Raw genomic sequence first — 26,487 nt, 5'->3', positions numbered from 1 at the left:
CCAGCTATGGACCTATCCCATCTGGATCACTGCGCTGTTTTCCTTCCTCGTGCCAAGTTCGCTTAAACCCTCGCCAACAGCTGCAACAAATCTCCCCGGCGTCTCCTGGCATGATCGTGGGTGCTGGCTTTGCTGGGGTGCAACGCCTCAATCTGGTAAATTGCCGACTGCCTCAGGAACCTAAGGCCCCCTCTCTCACTCTTGCCCAATCTCTCCAACCACACATTCAGCTGCACTGTCCTTCTGTTGTGCACTCACTTGCTCGTAGCACCAGAGGTAATCGTGTGCTAATGTTATTTGAGATCCTAAGTTTAATTGATTTCCTAACTCCTTGAAATCGGCCTGGAAGACCTCATCCTTCTTTATATCAACATGTACCATTGATTCTGTCTATTTGTTCACCACACGCTCGCCTCCACCCCACCCTCACCCACCCCCATCCCAACCACCCTTCACCTCCACAAACCCACTTGCCATCAGTGTACTCTGCAGCTGCTCAGAGACATCTTTGACCCTGTCACGATCGAAGCAACATACCATCCTGGAGCCCCCTTTGTGGCTGCAGTTATTCCTATCCATCAATGTAACTAATCAGTCACCTATCACTGTTGTATTCTTGATCCTATTCGTGAAAACACTCACCACCATGCAGAGCTGAGCCCCATGGTGATGTGACTTGGCCTGTGTTGCATTCCCCAAATGAAGCAATGTCCTCAACAATATTCATAACTGAAACCTCCTCACTAACATTTTGGGGCTTGTATCAAAGCCGGCAGAGATGCCCCATGGACAAGAAAAGCAACAGCCTGATGGGAAAATCAAGGAACCTTAAATCTTAGATTCTTGAGATTTCTGCGGACACAGATGTAGTATACCACAGGCAGGAAAGTGGTCTTAGAACAGTTTGGCAGTTAACTGCTTTACGGTGCATTCCCCATGGCAACACCTACACCAATCAGAGTCAACGTGCCAACCAATCAGCACTCTCTTCTCATTCAGTATAAATTATTGTTTTCCCATCAGTTGGTGATTTCATGACAGCTATCCTGATGAGTGCAACATGAAAAGTGGTGAAAGCATGCCTCTTTTTTCAGCAATCTTAAGATATTGGTAGATGGACTGAACAGGCAAAACTTTGGCAAATGGATTACAATGTTTCCAAACTTGAGCTCCTTCGCACCTTGAATGGGCAGAACAGGACACTTTCTAAATGGTGAAAAGCTGGAAGCAATAGTCGTCCAACAAGACTTGGGTGTCCAAGCCCTCAGGTATTTAAAATGCCAGGGAAAAGTGCAGAAAATAATCCAAAGGCTAATGGAATATTAGCCTTTATATTTTTAGGACTAGAATACATACAAGGGGATGGAATTCATAATCCAGTGTACACAACCCTGTTTAAACCAATCCTGGAATACGGTGTAATGTTCTGGGCAGCACACTTTCAGAAGAATATATTGGCCTTGGATGGAGTGCAGTGTTGGTTTGGCAGAATGATTGCTGGAGCCTGTGGGTTAAATTACAGGGAAGGAAATTTCAAGAACTAGGCAGGTATTCCCTAGAAATTTGAAAGCAACGGAGTGCATTGATTGAGGTTTTTCAAGCTATTGAGCAGGAAAGGAAGTGCAGATACAAGGAATTATTTCTGCTGGTTAGGGAATCTAGGGCCACGGGGCAGAGTCCAACAATTAAAGGAGATCTTTCAGGGGTGACATTAAGAAACACTTCTGCACACAAAGTGTAATGGAAACTTGAAACTCTGTTTCAGAAATGCGAATTGATGCTATTCTTTGCAGGAGAAAGCTGCTGCTTAGACAATCCATTCAAAAAGATAAGCATTCAGTTCCTTTATCATGGGCACATCGTAGCTGAATTTGAAGCATTGAAAGATGCACAGTAGAAACTCTGAAGCTTTTCTTCAGCAGCCAGATCCACAGCAAGAACAACGTCAACAAGGGCATGAAACACGACTCCCTCAAAGTTCGTTCCAACTCTTTACTATCCTGATTTGGAACACTATTACCTGCCCTTTACTGTCATTGGGTTTAGATCCTGGAAGTTCATTTCAAACAGCACTGGGTGATTACCAACACCACACCATACAGCCTTCAATAGTTCAGGACAATGCTGAGAAACAGCTTCTCAAGAGCATCTCGGGATGGACAATAAATGCTGGACTTGCTGGCAACATTAACATCCAGTAACCAAATGTCGAAAATAATCTAAATTTAAAATCAGAGTTTAAATAGGTGAGGAAACATTCTTACCAGCAATGTTCCCCCGAAAGGAACACTTATGAGCTCTGCTCAGAAACAAATCTCCCATTCGTATAGCGCAGTTGCGATAATAAAACTCTCGTGAGGGTTATCACACAAGAATAGGCACAGAGCTCTACGACGATACATTAGACCAGCTGACCAATAAGTTTGATTAAAGACGTAGGTTTGTCTTGCAAATTAAATGAGTAATTCGAGGAAGAGAAACTGAGAGGCTTCGTGGTATTTGGTTATTTCCAGAGGGTAGGACCTCAGCAGCTTAAAGAACAGCCAACAATGGAAGAGCGATCAAATGTAGGGACACACGTGTGGTCAAAATTGGAGGCGAGTGAAATATCTCAGAGCAATGTTTGACTGATTAAATTATAGCAAGGGCATAGTGAACCTTCCTCAGTTCTAGTGTTGCATGGATGCACTCGACTGTGGTCAGCTGAATCAGTGGACAGTGAACTTCGTTCTTTCCATTTTATTTGACCTAGTGCCAGACTTGGCGAAACTGAGAGTATCGACAGTAGGTCTCATTTCACAAGGCTGATATATTTCTGTGTTTTCCTTTGCAATTTCCTGCAGCAAACCTGATCACATTTGTGATCTTAATCCGGGGAAAGTGTAGTCTCGGCAAAGAAATCACTCGTTATATGATAAACATGGCTATAGCAGATCTCATGGTTTGCATTTTTAATGTAACCCGGAAATCATATTTAACTACCATTTCCGGGGTTCATTCAGGTTCTACACCAATGTTTGCCATCTCCTTGCCTTTATACAAGTATCTACCATCCAATTATCTGTCTGGTCGACAACATTATTCACTTTCGATCGTTTCGTAGAAAAACAAAATAAAATATTGCACCAAAAGAACTGCCAATTTGCTACTAATGATTGTGTCTGCACTCAGCTTTTTAATGAGTATTCCAGATTATTTCCGTTATGAGCCCTGCTATACAGTTGCCGAAATACAGTGTTGCTGCCGCACTGTAACAGGATACGCTTGTTCATCGACATGGATAGTTTACAAGCGGGTCGCTAAACTCTCGGTTCCAATATTGCCTTTCCCTTTATTTTTGTTGTTGAATTCTCTCACTGTCAGCCATACCTTAGTGGCCAGTAAATATCACAGGGCTCTGAAAAGTAGCAACACTAGACAGACCAGTCGTGAGGTGCAACTGAAGAAGCTAAGAACATCCATCATTCTGCTCTCCGCTCTCTCAGGGAGTTTTATTGTGCTGTGGATATCAATTGTGATCCTTGAAACCTGTTTTGACTTTACCGAGATGACCACATTGAAAGGTACAAGTTCACATATTTTGACAATGAGAATCACGCCTCTGTTGATGTAATCCAGAACCTGTAGAAATATTCGCGTTTATGTGTTGACCCAAAGGAGGTTCCGGAGGGAAATTCAGAACATGGCGAAATAACCATTTACTCTCGTATTTTAATTAATTAAATAATGGAAAAAAAGTTCTATTTCTTGGTCGGTACCTCGCCTGGCTATCACCAGCCGACCAGTTGATTGAGGGAAGTCTTCCTCCGAACCCCCTCCCAAAGGTTTACAAAATTAGCCTCCAGGCTTTTTTCTTACTGGAGGTGGTTGTACTGACGTTGTTGTTCTGAACGTCACCATATCAGTTTTAATTATTAACCACGTTGCTTATTGCTTCTCCCCTAATAAAATAAACATCGCCATTTTCCACCATACTTGATTGTGAGGACTAAAGCACAAGGCGGAGCATACAATTCCGGCCGGGCCACAGAGCCCGTAGTATTGAAGCAGCTGGATTTTTAACAGCAGCCCATCCGATATCTCTTTTCATAGCAGGACAATTTTAACCTAACACCTGGATGGGAATCTGACAGTTTTGGACGCCATTGGTTTGCGTTTCAGCCCGCCCAGTTTTACTCTTCATTAAACTTTATATGTGGGCTGTGTTTGGACTAATTCTAACCGATGGAGACAGGTGAAAAGCTGACCCAATTGTTTGGAGCTATCTTGCGATAGTCCTGATGAGTCCAAGGTGTAAGAATTTGACAAAATGTCTTTTCCAACACCATTCAAGTTCTGTACTACGAAACGAACATTTGAAAATAAACTTGTCGACCCATGTTAAAAGTATGTCCCAAACTCAAACCAGAAACATAAATCAAACCCAAACACATAGTGTTTCAGGGCTTGTTATATGATTTGATGAGACAATGAAATGCAATAATTGTAAACTTATTGGACCTTATATGATACAAAAAATTGTCCAATGAATTGCAACTCTGAATGCAAATGATAATATTCAAATAGTCAGCTGTGCAAAGGGCATCACTCAACTTTTAATGGTGTGTTAAAGATAAACGTCGGTAGGAAAAAGCGAGCCTTTCATTCTAGAGCCAGCAGCAGAAACATCGTCTAATCCATTGATCCGGTATGAGTTGTTAACGGGCAAAGCTAGTGAATGCAATACAAAGCGGCCTTCTTTTAATTCCGGTTCAAGTTCAGAAGTCCTCATCCATAAATTTCAGACATGAAAATGTCAACCACTTACTCAAACTCCACAAATTGCCTGACAGCTTTCTCCCATCACTACATAAAATGTTGCCAAGAAAACAGAGAGTGCATTGACTCAGTGATTGATGCTACGCATGCTATGAACATAAGAATATGAGAAATAGGAACAGGAGTAGACAATTCTGCCCCTCAAGCCTGCACCGCCATTCAATAAGATCATGGCTGACCTTCTTGTGTTTTGATTTCTACATTCCCATCTACCCTGAAAAACATGTGATTTCCTTGCCTAACAAGAAACGATCTACCCCTCCATTAAAAATATTCAATCTCCCCGTCTCCACCATCTTCTCAGGCACAGAATTCCAAAGTCGCACAACCTCTAAGAGAAATCAAATTCTCCTCATCTCTGACCTAAAAGGGCGAACCCCATTTTTAAATCAGTGCACCCTGGTGCTGGACTCACTCACAGGAGGAATCATCCTTTCGATGTCGACATTGTCAAGTCCATTCAGGATCTCATATTCTTCAGCCAAGCATCCTCAGTCTTCTGAGCTCCAGTGAAACAAACCCAATCTGTCCAAATGCTCCTCATAAGACAACCCGCTCAATACAGGTATCAATTTAGTAAATATCCTCTGAACCCGCCTCCAGCGCATTGACATCCTTCCTTAAATAAAGAGACCAAAACTGCCCACAACAATCATTTCAGATATGTTGTGTTTCTGGAGTCACTGTTATGGCACAACGGATCGTAAATGTCGAGTTGTTCAAATCCCAGAGGGAATCTTGAAACAACTGCCACAGCTGTTTTTGCAATTTGTATTTTATTTCGAAATACGTGCCTGGAATTCAGTAGCAATAAATCAACTAAGTTTTAGACGTATTTTCAAAACGAAATTAAACATTTATTAATCGAATAAAAGATTTCAACACATACAGATTTTTAAAAATGAGTACTGTAATTACTACTAACTCCCCTAATTAATCTGACTCTCAGTTACACCTCAGTTAAGGCAACAGTAAAATAAAATAGGTTTCAACTGACCCTGGTTAAACACACAATACCCGGGACAGTGATATGCACAGTGAGTTTACTTAGCTTTGGTTCCTGTAGGCAGCAGCTTGATGCATAGGCGCTGGGTGCTTTCGCACTTGTGTTAGATCTTGGTATGCCTTCTTCCTTACACATAACCTCATCTCCTTTATAAATGTTACTCCCTTTTAAATGTAAATTTCATTGTTCCAATATGTCTTTTCAACATTACTTTTTTGATCATATCAATCTTGCATTGTACTAATTTTATCAGTAACCTTTGGGAGAAATAAACACACTGTTTGAATTAGCTTCATATGGTTAGTTGCAACATCTCACCATCTCTTTGAAATTCTAACGACTCTAGTTTGTGTGAAAGTGCAAATGTTTCTCACACCTGGCGGTCTGAAACCTCAGCCATGTTTACATATTTCGCATTTTAAACCTAGATTCTCTGTTGATCACTTTAAAGCTCCAGACCAGCTTTCTCTAATTTATTTAATTCCCCCAGCCACACCACTCACTCACATCCACACAGATAAACCCCAATGTTAGTCTAACTTTACAATAACTCATAATAATATGATGATAACTACTAAATTTTCTTGATTGTCACATGTAGGCCAGACCAGGTGAGGATGTCAGATTTCCTTCCCTGTAGGACATTGGTATACCTGATGGGTTATTTGATGACAATCAATGTTAGTTTCAAATTGCACCAGGTGCCTCTGGATTAGCAGTCCAGCAACATCCCCAGTACGCCACTAACTCCCCAAAGATGCCAGCCAGTCCAAACCCCTTCAGAACTGTGTGCATAAGCATACCCGGGTCTGTCTGTTCTTGCAAAACCAATTTACTTGTATTACCTTGTAGTTCCCTTTACTGTCTCTCATCATTTTTTGCCGCAAAATTTGTCACCTGACACCTTTCTACTTTGGTTTTCATTTGCCATGTCCACCCATTTTATCAGTGTCACTATTTCCTTTAGAAATTCATTACTAATTCCCTCACAGCTTAATTCAGTTCCAAGTTCGTGTCATCTGCTTATTTCGAAATTGTGCTGCATATCCCCCAGTCCAGGACATTAATGTACATCCTCTGTTGGATGCCGTCTGCTTCATTCAATGTATTTGTTCAAATAGGCTCTGTTATCTGTCATTTGCACCCACCTATCGCTGGCCTGCCATCGAGCTTCACATGCTTGCTGCCCATCATTAGCTCCTGTCCCAAGCAACCGCTTGATTTTGAGATTTTCATGCTCGCTTTCAAGCCTCTGCATGTCCTCTCCCCTCCCTATCTCTATAATCGCCTCTCACCCACAACCGTGCAAGGTATCTGCACTCCTCTAATTCAGTCCTTTTGAGCATCCCCATAATTACCCCACCATTGCTAGTCATGCCTTCAGTTCCTAGGCCCCAATCTCTAATATTACATATACATCTTCACTTCGATAACTCACATTAATCTTTTAAAAGACTTCTGAATATATACCTCTTCGACCAAGCTTTTGGTCAGCGAACTGAATAACCCATTATGTGGCTCAGTGTCCTATTTTGTTTTAAAATGCTGCTGTGAAGCACCATGGGAAAATTTATTATGTTAAACCAGTGATAAGTTGTTGTGAAAATTATTCAAAACATCTTCCTCCAAAAACAGTTCAAAGATTAAGTCGCATGAATCGAACATCGCAAGGGCTGGGTGAATCTCCTGCTGTTTGAATGCTGCTAGGTCCACTGAGCTCATTTGTATCAGTCCTGGGCACTCTACTAAAGTGACCCAGTTCTGCACCCATCAAGACTGGGAAGGATCTGCTACATTGATTGCTCCATGCCACAAGCCTCCCATGACAGTTTAGTCCTAATCCTTCATTTACAGCCAAATGTCACTTCATACTGTTGACTAGTTTGGGTGGTTGAGGCCAAATACAGGAAATTACAGGCCGATTAGCCTGACCTCGGTCGGTGGTAAGATTTTAGAGTCCATTATTAAGGATGAGATTTCAGACAAGTTGGAAGTGCATGATAAAATAGGGCAAAGTCAACATGGTTTCATCAAGGGGAGGTCATGCCTGCCAAATCTGTTAGAATTCTTTGAACTGGTAACAAGTAGGTTAGACAAAGGAGAGCCAATGGTTGTTATCTACTTGGACTTCCAGAAGGCCTTTGACAAGGTGCCGCACAGGAGGCTGCTCAGTAAGATAAGAGGCCATGGTGTTACAGGAAAGGTACTAGCATGGATAAAAGATTGGCTGTCTGGCAGGAGGCAGAGATTGGGGATGAGGTGGTCCTTCTCAGGATGGCAGCTGGTGACTAGTGGCGTTCCACAGGGTTCAGATTTGGGACCATAATTTTTCACTCTATACATTAATGATCTAGATGAAGGAACTGGGGGCATCCTGGCTATGTTTGCTGATGATACTAAGTTAAGCAGATGGACAGGTAGTATTAAGGAGGTGGGGAGCCTGTAGAAGGATTTGGACAGGTTAGGAGAATGGGCAAAAGAAGTGGCAGATGGAATATAACGTGTGGAAGTGTGAGTTCATTTACTTTGTAAGGAAGAATAGAGGCATAGCCAATTTCCTAAAAGGGGAGAGAATTCAGAAATCTGGAGTGCAAAGGGACTTGGGAGTCCCAGTCCAGGATTCTCTTAAGGTTAATTTGCAGGGTGACGCAGTAGTTAGGAAAGCAAATGCAATGTTGGCATTTATTTTGAAAGGACTATAATATAAAAGCAGGAATGTGCTGCTGAGGCTATATAAGCCACTGGTCAGACCATATTTAGAATATTGTAAGATCATTTCCCCGTACTTCAGGATGGATGTGCTGGCCCTGGAGAGGGTCCAGAGGAGTTTCACAAGAATGATCCCAGGAATGAAAGGCTAACATATGAGGAACGTTTCAGGTCTCTGTGTCTATACTCGATGGAGTTTAGAAGGATGAGGCGAGATCTGATTGAAACTTACAGAATACTGAAAGGCCTGGATAGAGTGGACGTGGGGAAGATTTTTCCATTAGTAAGAGAAACTAGGACCCGAGGGCACAGCCTCCGAGTAAAGGGGAGACCTTTTAGAACAGAGATGAGGAAAAACTTCTTTAGGCAGAGAGTGGTGAATCTATGGAATTTCTTGCCACAGAAGGCTGTGGAGGCCAGGTCATTGCGTGAATTTAAGAGCGAGATAGATAGGTTCTTGATTGTTAAGGGGATCAAAGTTTATAGGGAGAAGGCGGGAGAATGGGGTTGACAAACTTATCAGCCATGATTGAATGGCGGAGCAGACTCGATGGGCCGAATGACCTAATTTCTGCTCCTATGTCTTATGGTCTTGTGGTCTTAAGGTAACTTGTTTGATCCCAATTATACAGCGAGCCTTGCTGCAGTTGTGATTTTGTTCCGGGGAGACGTGGTCTCCCCAAAGGCAGCTCTGTTTACTGCGATTCCAATGATTGTGTGTTTTCTAAGCTTATTGATGAATACTGAAGTTTATTTCTGTTATGAATCCGATGATATTAGTGCTGATGTACAGTGGCGCTGACGCACAATAACATCATATGCTTCTTCACCGGTATGGGTATCTGGCAGGTGGGTCGTTAAACCCTCAGTCCCGTTATTGCCATTTCCTTTGTTTTTGCTGCTGAATTCTCTCACTGTCATGAACATCTTAGTGGCCAGCAGATTTCGCACGTCCCTGAAGGGACAAAGTACTGGAGCGACCAGCAGTGACTGGAGCTGAAGAGCCGAGGGGCATCCATCATTCTGCTCTTCGCTCTCTCAGAGATCTTTATTGTGCTGTGGGGACCTGTGGTGATACATGATATCTGCTTCGAAGTAACGGAATGTGCTGCTTTGAAAGGTTCAAACCAGTTTAGTTTGGCATTTAGAATCACACTTGTGGTGATGTATTCAGGCTCCTATACAAATGCGGGTATTTGAACATTGACCCAGAGGTGATTCGGGAGGAGATCTGAACTTGGCAAAATACCCCTTTACTCTTATCATTGTATGGTTTGACTGAATAAAATATGCAGAGTGAATATGAATTTTTAGACTAAATCTAAAGGCTTTTTTGGAACGTGAAATCACACCATGAGAACAAGTCTCAGCCCATCCATTTAGGCCTTTCTACAAGTGCTGCGGGGATTAGTGCTACGTTTAATGTGCAGTATGAAGCTGGATATGTCGGAACACTGACCCCACATTCCCGTTGCCTCTCCAGCCAATGGAAGAGAAAATCAGGCGCCATGGGTGACCAGTTCCACATATGGTGTTTTACCATTGATAGAAGTTAAAATGAACCTACACCCGCAATGCCAAATTCTTTTTCATTGACCTGCTGGATGGTGTAAGTTTCTCTCAGCAGGTAGCCTCCTCGTAGACTGTGGGTTGCCACTATGGGGCAAGGTCCCAGGAGCTAACAGAACCATTATAGGGATTTAATCCACACTGTTGGCACACTTGAGCTATCTAGCCAATTGAGCTTAACAACCACACAGGTCAGCAGTCCTACACGCACTGTCAGGGGTTTGGCCCAAAGGCAGGATTTTGGCCCACAGAATGTGGGCAGGAATGGAGGCGGGCAGGCATGGAACTTTTCACCGCAGGCCAGCATGCTGCTTCCCTATCTGAGTCCTGTTTACCAGACAGTTTCGTTGAGGTCAAGTTGTTCAACAAACATCAACTTCCCACAAGCAGCGGCTAGCGGGGTGCTATCAAGCAAAATAATAAACAAGGTCATTAATTATGTATTACGGCCATAGACTGGAAACACGAAAGATGCACGGAGATGCACTCTAGCAGCAGGCAGGTGTTGGAGGTGGGGTGGAAGGGTTTGGGGGGGGGGGGGGGGGATGCGGGTTGGGTGGGGGCGGAGGAGAGGTGGGGGTGGGGGGAGAGGGAGGCAGCTCTCCAGGTTTACTCTTCAAACCTCACACCCATCACCCCCCTCCTAGCAAACACGCCACAACCCTAATTAGCTAACTGGTCACAGTTACAGCCAATCCCCTCCTGAGAAGCCATGACCATTTTAAATTTCAAATATTTTAGAATGGCTGAGAGGGAGGTGAAAGGGCCCTCTTCTGCACTTACTTGCAACTGCAGGCTGCAGCGTTTTCAGGGCTGGAGAGATTGCTATTGGCACTTCCGCTTTCAGATCCTGCTCACTACCATTACCTGGTCCGGCCGACGTGTGACTCCAGATCTACAGTAATGTGGTGGAGTTTTAAATGCGTTCTGAACAAGGACAATTAGGGATGGGTAATAAATGCTGGCCTAGCCAGCAAAACCCACCTCCCGTTAAATAACAAACATGTTATTGGCACCCTTTGACCACTCATTGGCCCATCCATGAAAAAAAAACACTGTCAGTTTCCTGCTCGTGAGAGGATGTGGGCCTGTTTCCTGGATTTGATGTTGCTGTCTCGAACTCAATCAGAAAATGTTGCCCATGGAAAGTTAGGGATTGCTAGGCCTAGAAAGTAGAGCAAGAAGTTTCCTCTTGGGATTGGATTGTGACACCAATCCCAGATGTTGAGCATGGCGACTTGTAAAGAAAATAAAGAGTTGCATTCATATAGCATCTTTAATTACCACGGGTTGCCGTAAAGTGCTCTAGAATCATTTTATAGCCAATGAAGTAGTTATGAATTACACTCGCTGTTATAGTGTAGGAAATATAAGAGCCAGGAAACTTACAGCAATGAGGTAACGAACATATAATCTATTATTAGTGATGTCGATTAAGAGATAAATATTGACCAAGGCACCAAGGAAAAAACTGCCTTGCTCTTCTTCAAAATAGTGACTGGGATAGTTTGAGTTTACCTGAGAGGACACAAATGGCCTCGATTTAACAAGTTGTCTGAAGGAGACCACCTGTGACATTGCAGTGTTCCCGCAAAGCTATAAAGCAGTGCCAGCCATGATTAGAGTGTTCAGGTCCAAGCATGCGACTGGAACCCGCGACCTTCTGACTCAGGGGTGAGATTATTTGACTTGCGGTCATGTTCTTTAAAATTTGGTAAAATGGGGAAACTTTTAGGAGAGAGGGGATTAGGGAAAATTCAGGAATAATATTCAGTTTATACAGCTTTAAACCAAAAAAAAACACTAGTGTGGTAATTGAAAGAGAACATTTGTAGGGCTGTGTGAAAGAGCCAGCAAGTGGAGATAATTGGAAAGCTTTTCCATGGAGGCTAAACAGGCCTTAATCGCTTCCTGTGTGCTACAAACTTCAATGATCATTTGAATTTGTGTTGTAAATTAGTAAAAAGAAAATTCTGATTTTGAATGGCCGTTAAACATGTCGCACTGCAGCGCAGGTAAAAGGCGGAGTAATTAAAAATGTTGGATTGGTCGCTTAATAATGTCATTGGTTTTGATTGTAAATAAATGATCGGTATTGACATATGGAGGTCTTGTGGCGCAGTGAGAAGTGTCCCATATTCTGAGCCAAAAGCTTCGATTCTGAGTCCTACCCAAGGACATGATAATTAATTTGAAAGAAAATTAGGGATGGTTAATAAATGCTGGACTAGGCAGTGACGCCACATCCTGCGAAAGTGTTTTTTTAAATGTATAGTGTGTTCATAATGTGGCCAAGCAGTTTGATTAGCAACCTGCAAAGCATGTCAATGGCAGGCAGTAAGAGTGGAAGGCAATCCGGGTCAGCCATGTGATGGAAAGAACGTTGAATCCTCTACCATCACGATTCATAGCTCCAGGCTAGAACAGACATAGGAAAGTGCATGTAGCCACAGCAACTCAGACTCCCTGTGTGAGCTTTAACACAACACCAGCATTTGGGATATATATTAGTTTCCGGAAACAACATTTAATCAGTAAGACAAAATATAGATTTGTGACTCAATGGAAGTGCTTGGCACATGGAAAACGATTCACAAAATAATTAGGCAGATAATCAGGCTATGAATGAAGGATCCACCAAAGAACATATCATCTTTTTGTCAAGGTGGTAGTGTTTCAAGTGAAAGTGCTTGATCGCTTCCTTGGTTATTGACTCTGGGAAAAGCAAAAGAAAAGTATAGGTCTTCTTCGTGAATCGGTCAGTGCAAGTATAGAGGTGAGCCATAACATCGACATTACGAAGGGACACCTGTCCTCTCTCATAGTCCACACAGAAGTCAGCCTTCTGACATTTCATGTTTTGACAGCACTCAAATTCCATTGCATGGTGTGGGCCGTAGAAATTACCGTTCCACTTTGTCAAGATCATTTGATGGTATCAGTGCAACAGGACTGAGTCAATGGACTATTGGGCTTTACTGATGATCCACTAGTCAATGCCCTCCAACCTGATCTCCCAGCAGTGATTTTCTGATGTAAAGCCTTCTTGCGTCAACACCCAACCATAAATACTGAACTGTTTGGGGTTGTGACGAAACGATTTCAGGTTCGAGCAGACTTTCACTATGATGTGGTATTTAGAGAGGACAAGGTCCAAGCATGCTGATACCGAGTCTAGTGTCAAATGGGCAGGCTCTGCAATCGACAGAAAAATAAATTGTTTTGAAATTGAGAACAAAGTGAAAAAAAAGGAAAAAAATTCAATGAACTAATCCGAAGCAATGAGGGGCAAAAAGAGCTCAAAAGGGAAGGTCAGTGTAGAATTTAAAGGCGAGATCAGTCCTCGATGAGATTCAATTTTGAGTTTCAGACGGGCAGCATGTTCTTCTTGTTTACTCTTTCACTGGGGCAAAGCCGAAGATAGATGGCAAAGATTTATTCCATTGGGAGTTGGATGATATTGGGTGGTGTGGGGAACAGGGTAAGTGGAATGGAAGGGAGAAGACAAGGGGGAGAGGAATGAAAGAAAGAGCAGAAGTGGAGAGAGTTGATGAGGGGAAGCAAGTTGAGTGGGCAAGGGGAGAGGAGGGGTGAGGAGAGAGGTAACGATTGAGGAGAGGGCGGGGAGGGAAGAGGAAAGGAGGGTGGTGCAGAAAAGGGGAATGGAAGAGAGAGAAGCAAAGGAGCGGAGGGGATATTGAGAATTGAAGAATGGAGGGGAAAGTGAGGAGAGGAGAGATGGCGATTGAAGGAGTGGAAGGGTGTGGGGAAGGAAAGGATAGGGGATTTGGCGTGAAGTGGGAGAGCAGGCGAGAATGCAGGGGAAAGGAATAAGGAGAGGAAAATAAGGGAGAGAAAAAAAGAGGTAGAAAAGAGAGGTGAGGATTGGAAGGGCACAGGATGTTACCTGAACTGATTATATTCAGCGGAATAATCTTGAAAATACAAAGTTAAGGGCACTTTATCTAAACATGTGCAACATTCGCAACAATGTAAATGATTTGATAGTGCAAGAACAGGTAATTGAGTTTGATTTAATTCTTAACAGAGAGACGTGGTTACAGGATGGCCAGGACTGGGAACTGAATATTCAGGGATATTTATAATTTAGAAAACGTAGGCAGAACGGAAAGGGAGGGGAGTAGTACAGGGACCAGATCACTGCATATTGGGAGTGGATATTTAGAATACATTTGAGTGGAGCTTAGAAACACCAATGGACAGCAACGATTTGTGGGAGTAGTTTACATACCACCAAACTGTAGTAGCAATATTGAGCTAAACCAGGAAAATGGGACTGCGTATAACATGGATAATACTAGAATCATGTGTGTCTTCAATTTACATATGAATTGGGCCAACCAAATTCGCACTAATACTGTGGAGGATGACTTCTTGAATTGTGTGCAAGGTAGGATTTTGGAGCAGCAGGTTGAGGAACTAACAAGGGATTAGGCGATTTTCAATTTAGAATGATCAACTGTTGGGAGTGGTACGAAAACCAGAGAAACAGCAGTGATGCGGGAGGCAGTGTCCCCTGGTAGAAACATGAAAAAGCCTGGCAGAAACATTTTAACAGTGAATTCCAGGGTTAATTTATTATAGATGTGAGGATGACCACGTGCTGGACACCAGCAGATTCAAGGAGGCAGAATGTTATTACTGCCAAAAGGAAGGCCACGCAATAAAGCAATGCAGGGTAATTAATAACATTGCTATAAAGGAGACCTTAGGCCAAAATATGAAAGAGCTTTACATTGAGTTTGAAAGTGATATGTGTCTTTCCGAAGCTAGGATCCTAAATCTGAAAAAAGCAAATTAGGAAGTTACGAGGGACACATTGTCTGAGGTGAATTGGGGAAATAGATTAAAAGATTTGATGGTAAACTGGCAATGGCTCATATTTAAAGAAGTGTTCCATAGTCTTTAACAAATGCACATTCTTCAGGACACAAAAAACCAACAGGAAAGGATAATCAAACTTGGCTAACAAAACAAGTTTAAGACTGTTCTTCAAAGTAAGTGGCTTATAATGTTCCCAGAAAAAATTGGTTACCCGAGGTTTGGGAGCAATTCTTAATCATGCAAAGGATGACCAAGAAGCTGATAAAGAAAGGCAAAAGAGCATATGAATGCATGCTAATGAGAATCATAAATGCGTCTTTAGGTATGCAGAAAAAGAAAACATTATCAAGGACAAATATGGGCCCATTACAGGTGGAGACAGAATAATTTATAATGGTGAGTATGGAAATGGTGGGGAAACTAAACAATTATTTTGAACTGGATTTTCTGGCCCTGTCATACAGAACCAGCCGTGGGAGGTTCAGCAGTGCAGCCAAAAGACAATTGGATTTTCGCAGGATTGGATGATCCTGTGGTGCGTGGGGCCATATAAACCCACCTTTTGTCTTTGTCTTCACAAAGGAAGACACAGAGGCGTTCCAGCAACACTAGGAAACAAAGGGACCAGTGAAAACGAGGAATTGGAAGAGAATATTATTAATAAGGAAGTAGTTCTCGAAACATTCGTTGGATTAAAGGTTGATAAATCCTCTGGACCAGAGGAGCTGCAGCTCAGTACCTTGTAGGAGGTGGCTATAGACATCCTGGATGCACTTCTGGCTATCTATCAAAATTCTAAAGATTCGGGAAAGGTTCCTGCAGACTAGAAAGTTGCAAATGTAACCCTGTTTTTAAGAAGCGAAGGAGAGAGCAAACTGAGAAGTACAGGCCTGCCAGTTTGCCGTGCCTGGTAGGGAAAATGTTAGAATCTATTATAAAGGATGTGATAAGTGGACACTTGAAAAATAATACAGCCATTGGGCAGAGCCAACATGGGTTTATGGACGGGGAATCATCTGTGATAATCCTATTGTGAGTTATTTGAGGATGTTACTTTTAGCATTATTAAAGGAGAACCAGTGGATGTTCAGAAGGCTTTTGATAAGGTCCCAGTTAGGAGGTTAGTAGGTAAAATTAGAGCACGTGGGATTACAAGTATACTGCTATGGATTAAGAGTTGGTCAACAGGCAGTGAAAAGAGAGCAGGAATTAACGTACCATTTTCAGGATGGCAGGCTGTTACCAGTCGGGTATTGCCAGGATCTGTGCTTGAGCCACAGCAATGTGTGATCCATATAACTGATTTGGATATGAGGACAAAACGTAATACTTGCATTTTTGCTGATGACACAAAACTAGCTGCGAATGTAAGTTGTGAGTGAAACGCAGGGAGGCTTCAAGGGTCTTGGACAGGGTAAGTGAATGGGCTAGAATGTGGCGCAGGGAATATAATTTGAATATGGGTGAAATACAAGAAAGGGAGATTATTTCTTCAATGGTGAGAGGTTGGGAAGTGTTGATGTCCAAAAGGACCTGGATTTCCTTGTTCAATAGTCACTATAAGCTAGCAAGCAGGCATAGCAAGCAAATAGGAAGGCAAATTGTATGTTGGCATTCATTGCAAGGTATTTCAGTACAGGAGTAAAGATGTCATGCTGCAATTGCACAGAGCCTTGGTGAGACTGCATTTGGACAAATGTATGCAGCTTTAGTGTCCGTCACTAAGGAATCAAGTATTTGCCACAGAGGGAGTGAAACGGGTGTTCAACAGATTAATCCCAGGGCTGGCGGGATTATTTTATGAGGAGGGATTGAGGCAACTGGGTCTGTATTCCCTAGGGTTTTGAAGAATGAGCGGTAGTCATCTCATTGAAATTTAGAAAAGACTTACAGGGCATGAAAGGGTTAAGTAGATAGAATGTTTCCTTTGGCTGGTGAGTCTAGAACCAGGAGGCACAGTCTCAGGAAGAGGGTGGGGTGGGGGTGGGTGGGGGGGGGGTGGGTGTGGATGGGCGCAATTTAAGATTGAGATGAGGAGGATTTTTTTCACTCGGATGGTGCTGAATCTTTGGAAATCTTCACAGCAAAGGACTGTGGAAGCTCAATCATCAAGTATGTTCAGGGCAGAAATGACAGTTTTCTGGAGATTAATGATGTTAAAGGGGAATGGCTCAAGAGTTAGTAAACCAGCCGTAACCTGTTTTAAAGGTGGAGATTTATCAAAGTGTTGAATGGCCCACGGCTGCTACCATGTTCCTGTGTGCTATTCCACCCTCAACCTCTGAGTGTTATATCTGACAGCGTAGAGGGAGCTGTACTCTGCACCTGACCTGTGCTGTACCAGTCCTGGGAGTGTTCGATGGGACAGTGTAGAGGGAGATTTACTCTGTATCTAACCCATGCTGTACCTGCCCTGAGAGTGCTTGATGGGCTGTTGCAGAGGGAGCTTTGTTCTGCATCTAACATGTGATGTACCTGCCCTCGAAGTGTTTGATTGGACAGTGTAAATTATTTGTCTCCTCTAGTTTTCAAGCAAGAGGCATTTTAGCGACAAATGCAGTGTGAGAGCCACATCGACCACTGAATTGTCATTTCTTTCTGCTCATATAATTGAAATAAATGATAGGAGAGCAAAATTGGAATACTTTGCAAGTTATATGCTGGTGGCTATGAGAATATACATGTTACTGTATAACGCACATACATAGATATAGTTACTGGTGCACATTGTAACATGTGGCTAACATGTCATATAAAGGAAGCTGACTTTTGATAGCCTTGATACACATTTTTTAATATTAAGATTTAAAAAAAAGGAATAGAATGCTGGGCTCGCTGTGACACTTCAAAAATGAAGCAGCCACAGAAAATGGGTGAATGGAGTCGGGGAGCTGCACTTCATGTCGATGGGAGCCACCATTGGCTTGATTGACACTGGTGTAGATGAAATAACTACTCGATGTTGAGTTGTGACATGTTTGAAGAACACTGGGGGCCGACTGTTGACAACACTCCTCCTGGGATGAACCTGAGAACCCTTGAATGAACTGCCAGATAAAACACTGACAGGCACTTTACTAAAGCCCCTCATGACTTAAACATCTCAATTAAATCTCCCCCAGCCTCATCTGTTCCAAAGAAAACAACCCAGCATATCCATTTTTCCTTAGCCGAAATTCTACATTTCTACAAACCTCTTGATAAGTCTCCTCAGTTCCCTCTCTACTGCAATCACATTCTTCACCAGTGCGGTGCCAAGCTGTGCTCAGTGCCCCAAATACAGTCCAACTTTTGTCTTATAGAAATTTTTTAAAAATCATTAATGGGATGTGGAAATCTCTGACGAGGCTATCAGTTATTTCCCACCCCTAACTGACCTTGCTCAGAGAGTATTTAAGAGCCAAGCATACTGCAATTGTAATATTTGCAATTCTCCAGTTCCCTGGCAACTCCCCTGAGTCTAGGGAAGACTGAAAGGTTGTGGCCCGTGCCCCTGCAATTTCGACTTTCACTTCCTTCAATATGCTTGGATGAATCTCGTCAGGCCCCGGTGCCTTGTCAACTTTAAGTACCGACAGTCTTTTCAGCCCTTCCTCTTTATCAATTTCGACCCCTTCTAGTGACAGAGCTTCCTCGCCTGTCACCATGGCCTGGGTAGCATATCAACGCCCTTGGTAAAGACGGATGCAAAGTGTTCATGTAATATCTCAACCATGGCCCCTTCGCCCACGTGTAAATTCTCTTTTAGGTACCCAACCGATCCTACACCCCCTATTAACTCCCTTTTACGATTTAAATTCTTTAGCAGCCTTTGTGTTGGGTGCTAGTCTTTTCTTAAAATCCCTCTTCGCTTCACTAAGATGCTTTTCCGACTCCCCACTGAGCCTTCTGTATTCTTCTTGTGCCGTATGCCCCTCAATTGTTCTCAATTGTATTTTCTACCTGACATCTCTCATAAGCACACCTTTTCTTCTTTATCTTAATTTCTATCACCTTTTTCATCCAGGGGGCTCTTGACTTGTTTGTCCTATTTTCCCCTTTTGATGGTATTTTCCTTGACAGTGCAGGAACCAATTCTTTTTTGAAGGTACCCCATGATCAGCTACAGTTTTTGCCGCCAATCCTTCTTTCCAGCCTCTCTGGCCCATCTTCGTTCTTGCCCCATCGAAGTCGGCCCTCGTGCAGTCAATCAGTCTTACTCTGGATTGCCTATTGACTTTTACTATCATCATCCTAAAACTGGCTCCTTACTTTTCCCCCACTGACACTTGACCTAAATAGCCCAGCTCATTTCCAAAGACCATATCCAACAGTGCATCATTTCTTAACATCAAAACCCTGCGGACGCTGGAAATCTTAAACAATAGCAGAAAATACTCGAAAAACTGAGCAGGTCTAACAGCATCTGAGGAGAGAAAGACAGGATTAACGTTTCGAGTCCGTCTGACTGTCCGTCAGAGTGAAACAGGAGTAAGAGTGTGTGCTTTTGGAGATGTAATATTACAGGCTAGTGACGAGTATTCCATCATACTCCTGACCTGTTCCTTATAGATGATAAATAGGCTTTGGAAAATTAGAAGGTGAGCTACTCGTGGCAGAACTCCCAGGCTCATCTGCTGTTTTAGTTACAGAGTGAAGATTACAATGACCCATAAACGTTGTTGCTTACAAAGTTGTCTGCTGCCATTCTCCATTAACTCTCGCACCATTGAGTCTGAAGACTTTGGCTACAGATCCTACTTCAGAGGCCTGACACTTATTTGCAGGGCTCAGGAAAGGTTGCAGGATTCGGGTGGTGGGGTGGGGGGGTGGGGGGGGGGGCGTTATTTGGGGGCCAGGTGGCTTCTGCTTTGAAAAGGATGTTAATATATATAATGAATGTCAATGTCTCAATTCAAATGTGTTCCTGAGCGAATTTGACTTTCGCAATTGCCATATATTAGAATTAGAAAATAGCAAGTTGTTTTGACAAGATGGAGGCAATTTTAACCTTTACATTGACATTAACGGGGAACGCTGTAGAAGTGGGGTCCAATTCGCTATCTCTCGTTTATTGCCCAGCTAAATTGATCAGAATAGCCTTCATGGAAATCACGGAAATAATTTTAACATTTGGCGACAGAGTGGAATTGTCGTTTAACCTGTGGAACTGAATGGGCTTTGAAGGAGTTAAAATTGGACGGACATAACACCCAATATTAAATTAGTCTCCGGTTATTCAACTCTGCTGAGCTTAACTTCCCCTGATGCCAATGGAAAGGAAAATAAGGATCGTCAGATATCACCCATTTTATACGACCATCGAAAGTTAACATCACCTCCAATGAGTCTAGTCTCCAAATCTGCTTGGTTCCGTGATACTGGAAACCTACGTGAATATGTTAACCATCGCCCTGTTGTAAAATGAGCGATTTCGAATTGAACATTCATTATACACGACGTCAGCTGTCCCCTTCCGTTCATTTCGAAGGAAAAAGAATTTAGTTGTGGCAGATATTAAGCAGAGGATTTCACAACATGCACCTACACTGTCGGCCAAAGTTAAAATCTGCCTCCCCAAAAAATTCCTGCCTCGTGAACACTAACCCCTGAATTCCAAAGGCTCTTGCACTACTCTATTCAGTTATTGATACATTTGTTCCAGTGAACGTCTTGTCAGTTTTGCTTCATTTTGAAATGAAGTGGATTTGTCTGGGCGCCTTGGGCCCCCTGTTGCCTGTATTCTGATATAACTTTCCCGAACTACTGCACCGATATCTGTGTCATTTGCATTACGCTATGTTCTATTAACAAGGTTTCATTTCCTGTTATTCCACCGTTATTGAGGAGCAAGCCTTCCGGTAAGCAGGAACATATCCACATGCAAAGCAGCAGGTGAGCAGTTGGAGTCTCACTCTGCCCAGGCAAGCGGAGACTAGAAAATAATCCAGAATTGCTGCGTTAGCATCCAGGCAGAGACTCGTGTTCGGATATAGTGCACTGAGTACTTGGAGTCTCACTCCAGGCTGCAAAACAACTGGGGACAACGGGAAGGGATCTGAATCAAGCGGGAGCACTTGATAGCGATGGTATTATATGTCTCACCACCTCCCCCCACGGCACCCTACACCCACCGTGTGAAGACTATGTGCAGATCTTCAGTCTTGGTTTAAATAGATTTAAAAAGGTATTTTGAGGATGAATGTGTCCCGGAGGTAAGCAGTAATTTACATCGTATGTTCTTCATTGAGAAGCGGCTCTAAAAACCTTGGCATAGTGATAATACCCTCATTAAGTCATAATATTGCAGGTTTTGGTTTCTTTCCGGAGGCTTTGAGCATGTAATCCAAGCTGACTCCTCAATACTTCGAGGTGTAACCCAGGCTGTCTCTTCAGTACTTTGAGATGGAACCTAGTCTGACTCTTCAATGCATTGAGATATAACCCTGCCTGACTCTTCAATACTTTGAGATATAACCTAAGCTGACGCTTCAATAAGGTGAGATATAACCTAGACTTACTCTGCAATACTTTTGAGATGTAACCCAGGCGAACTCTTCAAAATTTTGAGCACATAACCTAGGCTGAAACTTTAATGAAGGAGAGAGGGAGTCCTGCTTTGTCAGCATGTACGGTGTTTCAGGTGAGACGATAATCCAGGGCCCTGTCTATCAGCAAGGCTGGATGTAAAACATTCCATGGCACAAGTCGTTCAACGGCAGGTTAATTAGCCCTGAATATATTGCCTTCAACCAACCTTAAAATCACAGCGGCCCACTTCAGCAGCATCAGAACAGTTCTTTCTGATGAAAAGTCATCAACCACTTTTTTTTTCATTAATGGGATTTGGGCAACACTGGCTGGGCCAGCAAGTCCTTCACGCCTGAGAACGGGTTGGCTTACTAGCATTTCAGCGGGGATTTAAGAGTGAACCACATTGTTGATGGTGTGCACTCACCTGTAGAACAGACCAGGTAAGGATGGTTAATTTCTATCCCAAACAGACATTAATAAACCTGAAGGCTTTTTTACAACGATCGACAATGGCTTCAATGCCGTCCTTAAAACTTTGAGCTGGATATTTTTTTATTGAAAACAGATTTCACCATCTGCTGTGGTCGGATTCGAGCTCAGGTTCTCCAGAGCATTAGCCTAGCCATCTGGAATACTAGTCCAGTGTTAGTAATACTACACCGTGAACACAAGACACGGCGTCCATGTTTCTCTACAGATGCTGCCTGGCCTGCTGAGCATTTGCAGCATATTTTGTTTTTATTAAATAAACATAAGCTATTGTTATTGTTTAGTCAATATTTTTTTGGAGGTTGTGTGTGCTTGGCTTACACAGATTGTCTTATTTTTTCTGGTATATTCAACCAGCAACTAGCTTTAAAAAACTACCGCACCGACGCCGAGGGGCATACTAACTTCATGAAAGGCACTATGTAAATGCAATTGTGATGCTTTGTATTTCCATCATTTGCAGTCTCCCTTTATTTTGCTTTTTCTATCTTACAATTCATTTTCAGTGCTTTAATGTCACGATTTTACCTTTCTCTGCACTGTTGGCTGTCAGTGTGGGCTTTGCTGATACGCTTACTATCATAGGTAATGAATTGCAGGCGACTCTTATGATATGGCTAATCATTTTGCGTGATTCTTTTAATTTATCTCCACAACTGTCATTGCTTCCAAAAGTTACCTTCCAGAAAATGTGTGGTCTCCATTTAATTGATAATTTTCCTGTTGTTTGTGACCTACAGCAAACACGATAATGGCTGTGATCATGTCTAAGGGAAAATGCGGTCTCTCCAGGGGAATCACTCGTTATATGGTGGCAATGGCAATCTCAGACATCCTTGTTCTGATCTTTCACGTGTTGCTGAGCGAAATCGTTGCTTACTATTTCCCCTCTTCATTTCTGTCCCAAACTGCAATCTGCACCTCGTATGCCTACCTGAGAATTGTTTCTCTGGATTGTTCAGTCTGGTTAACGGTGACATTCACCTTTGACCGATTCATTAACATCTGCTGTCAGAAACTGAGACTCAGGTTTTGCACGGAGAAAGCTGCAGCAGTGGTTATTATGTTCACGTGTGTACTGAGCTGTTTAAAATACATCCCCTTCCGCTTCATGTATGAGCCCAGCATTGTTATCGACAATATAGAGTGGGGCTGTCAGGCTAAGACAATCTTTTTCATTTCTGCAGGCTGGGTGGCTTTCTCTTGGATTTGCACTCTCTCTGTCTCACTGCTCCCATTCTTCCTCATCTTGCTGCTCAATGGTCTTACAGTCAGGCACGTCCTAGCAGCCAGTAGGGTCCGCAAAACCCTGAAGGGACTCGGCAGTGGACAAAACAGGAGCGACAGTGAGATGGAGAATCGACAAAAATCCATTGTCTTACTCTTCTCTTTCTCCATCACGTATATACTATTGTGGATGATGGAAACAGTAACTTTTATTTGCACTCTGTTAGCAATCAGTGCCTTGGACCAGAATCCCTCAAGCCCCGCGTACATCGCCAATGAAGTTGGTCTCTTTCTCATGCACCTGAGCTCCTGTATGAATACTTGCATTTATGGATTGACCCAAAGCAAGTTCAGAAACGAACTGAAGAATGCCATTAACTATCTGATAACACGAGTTACTAAATTAATAAAATGAATGCTATGGTCAGGCTAGACTCCATACCTGAATTTAACTGGAACATTACCTGCCTCCATTCCCATCCCTTCACCATTGGGTCATTCTTTCTTAAACCGGGAGCACCCTGTGCATTTTCCTCAACTCAAAATTGTTTGCTATGTGAAGAGAAGCGTTTGTGCTGAGTGTACACTTCTGTAAAGGAATGCTGAGTCTGACCGGTGTCCTGGGTTACTGCTTATTTAACGTTTATATGAATCATAATGGACAGTTTATGTAAATACAACTCTCTCAATTAGACCGTTACGTAGGATATATGACAAAAAAACTTGCTATTCTGGCATCATTCATGCTCCACTCGAGCCTCAGTCCATCATTCCAAATCTAAATCCATCATCACAAACACCATTTCCACCTCCCGTATATGATAACATAGGATGGCAATTTCTTAATACAGGTCAGAGTGATGGTTAATGTGGGGAAAGCAGCCAGAGCCAAGTCCACGGCACTCCGACTGGTTCAGCTGTACAGCGATGGTGAATGGGGGATGCGCTTGGGTAGGAGAAAGATTAGAAAAACAGCAGGGGAAGGGGATTCAATGCCTAGTTGAAGTCGTACAGCCTTTGTCCCAGGCTTAGGGTTTTCTGTGAGCTACAACAGCACGCTCTGAGGGGGGACCCATGAACAACAAAAGGTCGTTGTCCACATCAGTAACAAAATCATCGACAGAATGAGGGATAATATCCTGCAAGAAAATTTTAGCAAGCTAGGAAAGGGACTATTAATCAAACATCAAATACTGTACTCTCTGCCTTACTCCTGGTGCCATGTTAGTATAGATAGCAATAAAAGGATAGAGCAGATGAATGTATGGCAGGGCAGATGGAGCGGAAGACGTGGGTGGTTTACATTCCTTGGACACTGAGACATTTCCTGGGGTAAGTGGGACTGATACAGGCCATATTGATTTCACCTGAACAGAGCTGGAAGCAACACCTTTGGAATGCAATTTCCTACTGCCACTGGGGCAGTGAAAAATTTACTTGGCATAGGATGGGAATCTGGAGCATCAGAAAGGCTGCACAGGATTCACAAATATTTGCAAGAAGCAGACACCACTAGCAGGAATCAGTAAGTATTGTCTGTAATCAGACTAAGACGTACTGCCATGATGTATAAGCAAGTTTTCAATGCAAGCCTGTAAATTTGATAGTGTGGAAAATCATTTAGCTGAGATGCAGGTTCAAATAATTACATGGCGATACCCTGTTGTGGTGATTATGGAAAACTTGTGCAGTGAAGGGATGGACTGCGAGCAAAATATTTGTGAGTGCAAGCCAAGACAGGGAATGAAATAAAGGGGATTAGGTGGCTATGAACATTAAGGAGAATATCAAAGTGCTTAAGAGGGAGACGATGCCCTTGAAAGGTCAATGACATAATATATTTGGTTAAATTGAAGAAAATACAGAGGTAAAGTAAAACTTTTGGGTGCATCCCATGGGCCAGCAACTAGTGAAACCAAAGAAACAAACCTGCAGGGGATTTACAATGCGGTGGAAAAATATAGAATATTGATAATGGGGCACCTCCAGTGTCCTAATACATTTTCTTGGATAACACTGTTAATGTTATAGAGGTGAGATCGTTTTTTAAGCATCATCAGGGTAATGCATCACTGCATTTAGCGCTGGGGAATCCATTAAGTAAACCAGTCAAATTTCAGGCAGCTATAAGGAAATAGTGATCATAGTATCATATAGTTTAGTTCATGTGGAAAAGAATAAGTAGCAATCTAAACTAAAATTTAGAAATTAGAATGAGCAAGAAATTAATCTGAAAGTGGAATAGGAAGGTTGGCTGCACTTAACATTATTAAGTCACCAGGGCTGGGTCGGATGCAGTCAAGGATGCTCACAGATGTAACAGTGGGAATTACGGAGGTAGGGGTCATAATCTTCCAATGCTCCATAGAGATGGGGTTGGTGCCAGAGGACTGGGCAATTCTAAATGCGTCAGGATTATTGACAAAAGAGTATATGAATAAAGTGGGCAACTACAGTTTCACCTCAGTGGAAGAAGCACTTACAGAGTTGATAAATCATGTTCAAATTTAGTCATTTAAATAAGCATACGTTAATTAGGAAATTCAAGCAGGTATTTATTGAAGGTGAATCGGTTTTCACTATCTTAAATTAATTATTTTGATAAGCATTATGAGAGGATACCAAGTTGATTTGAAAAATAACCTTTTAATGAACAGAATGGTTTGCTTCTGGACTGCACTACCAGAGACAGTGGTGAAGGTCAATAATTTTGAGGTTTTGAAGAGCGTGTTGCATAAGTCCCTCTAGGGATTTGCATTGCAGGGTGATGGGAAAGGGCGGGACATGGGACTAGCAGAGTAGCTCTTGAGCGAGCTGGCACAGGCACAATGGGCCAAACAGTTTTTTCTGTGTTTTAACCATTCTATGATTCTCATCAGAATAATCTTGTCCTGGGGATGGAGTGCATACAGCTTTGGAAACGGAGTTCAGACTGACGAAGAGCAAGTTCACATTTTGGTGAGTTAGCCTCAGACAGAGAAGAAGAAGAATGACAAAGTCTGTGCGAAGATAAAGTAATTGGTTTGTTGAAAATAGATAATGGTTATCATCTTACAATTTTTCAACGGGGGAAATATCAGCTGATACAATGTTGAACAAGCACGTGTGTGTAAAGCAAATGAAAAAGAAGGGTTTAGAGATGGTGTGATGAGGCAGAGTTTGGTTGTCATCGGCATACATTCCGAACTAGAAGTTACTTTATCAGATAATGTCACTAAGGAGAGTTTAGGAATAAGAGGAGGGAATGTACAGACCCTTGGGGACTCAACAGTGTAGGAATGAAAAGTTAAACCATTGCAGGTGATCCTCCA

At 42.6% G+C, this 26,487-nt stretch overlaps 1 protein-coding gene across 1 annotated transcript; it reads left to right on the top strand.

Moving 5' to 3' along the window:
* Nucleotides 1-22,700: 22,700 nt before the first annotated feature.
* On the top strand, nucleotides 22,701-23,591 carry LOC121291286 (probable G-protein coupled receptor 139). The gene has a single exon (XM_041212357.1). The coding sequence runs from the start codon at nucleotides 22,701-22,703 to the stop codon at nucleotides 23,589-23,591; it is 891 nt and encodes a 296-aa protein (XP_041068291.1).
* Nucleotides 23,592-26,487: the final 2,896 nt, after the last annotated feature.

This window comes from Carcharodon carcharias, chromosome 19, assembly GCF_017639515.1.
Source record: "Carcharodon carcharias isolate sCarCar2 chromosome 19, sCarCar2.pri, whole genome shotgun sequence".
In the NCBI taxonomy this organism is placed as follows: domain Eukaryota; kingdom Metazoa; phylum Chordata; class Chondrichthyes; order Lamniformes; family Lamnidae; genus Carcharodon; species Carcharodon carcharias.
Note: the sequence above shows the minus strand (reverse complement) of the source record. Positions and strands in the feature narration are given on the sequence as shown.

What these genes read in the sequence shown, in the direction of transcription:
- LOC121291286 (XM_041212357.1), top strand. Translation starts at nt 22,701, where the DNA reads ATGGCTGTGATCATGTCTAAGGGAAAATGCGGTCTCTCCAGGGGAATC.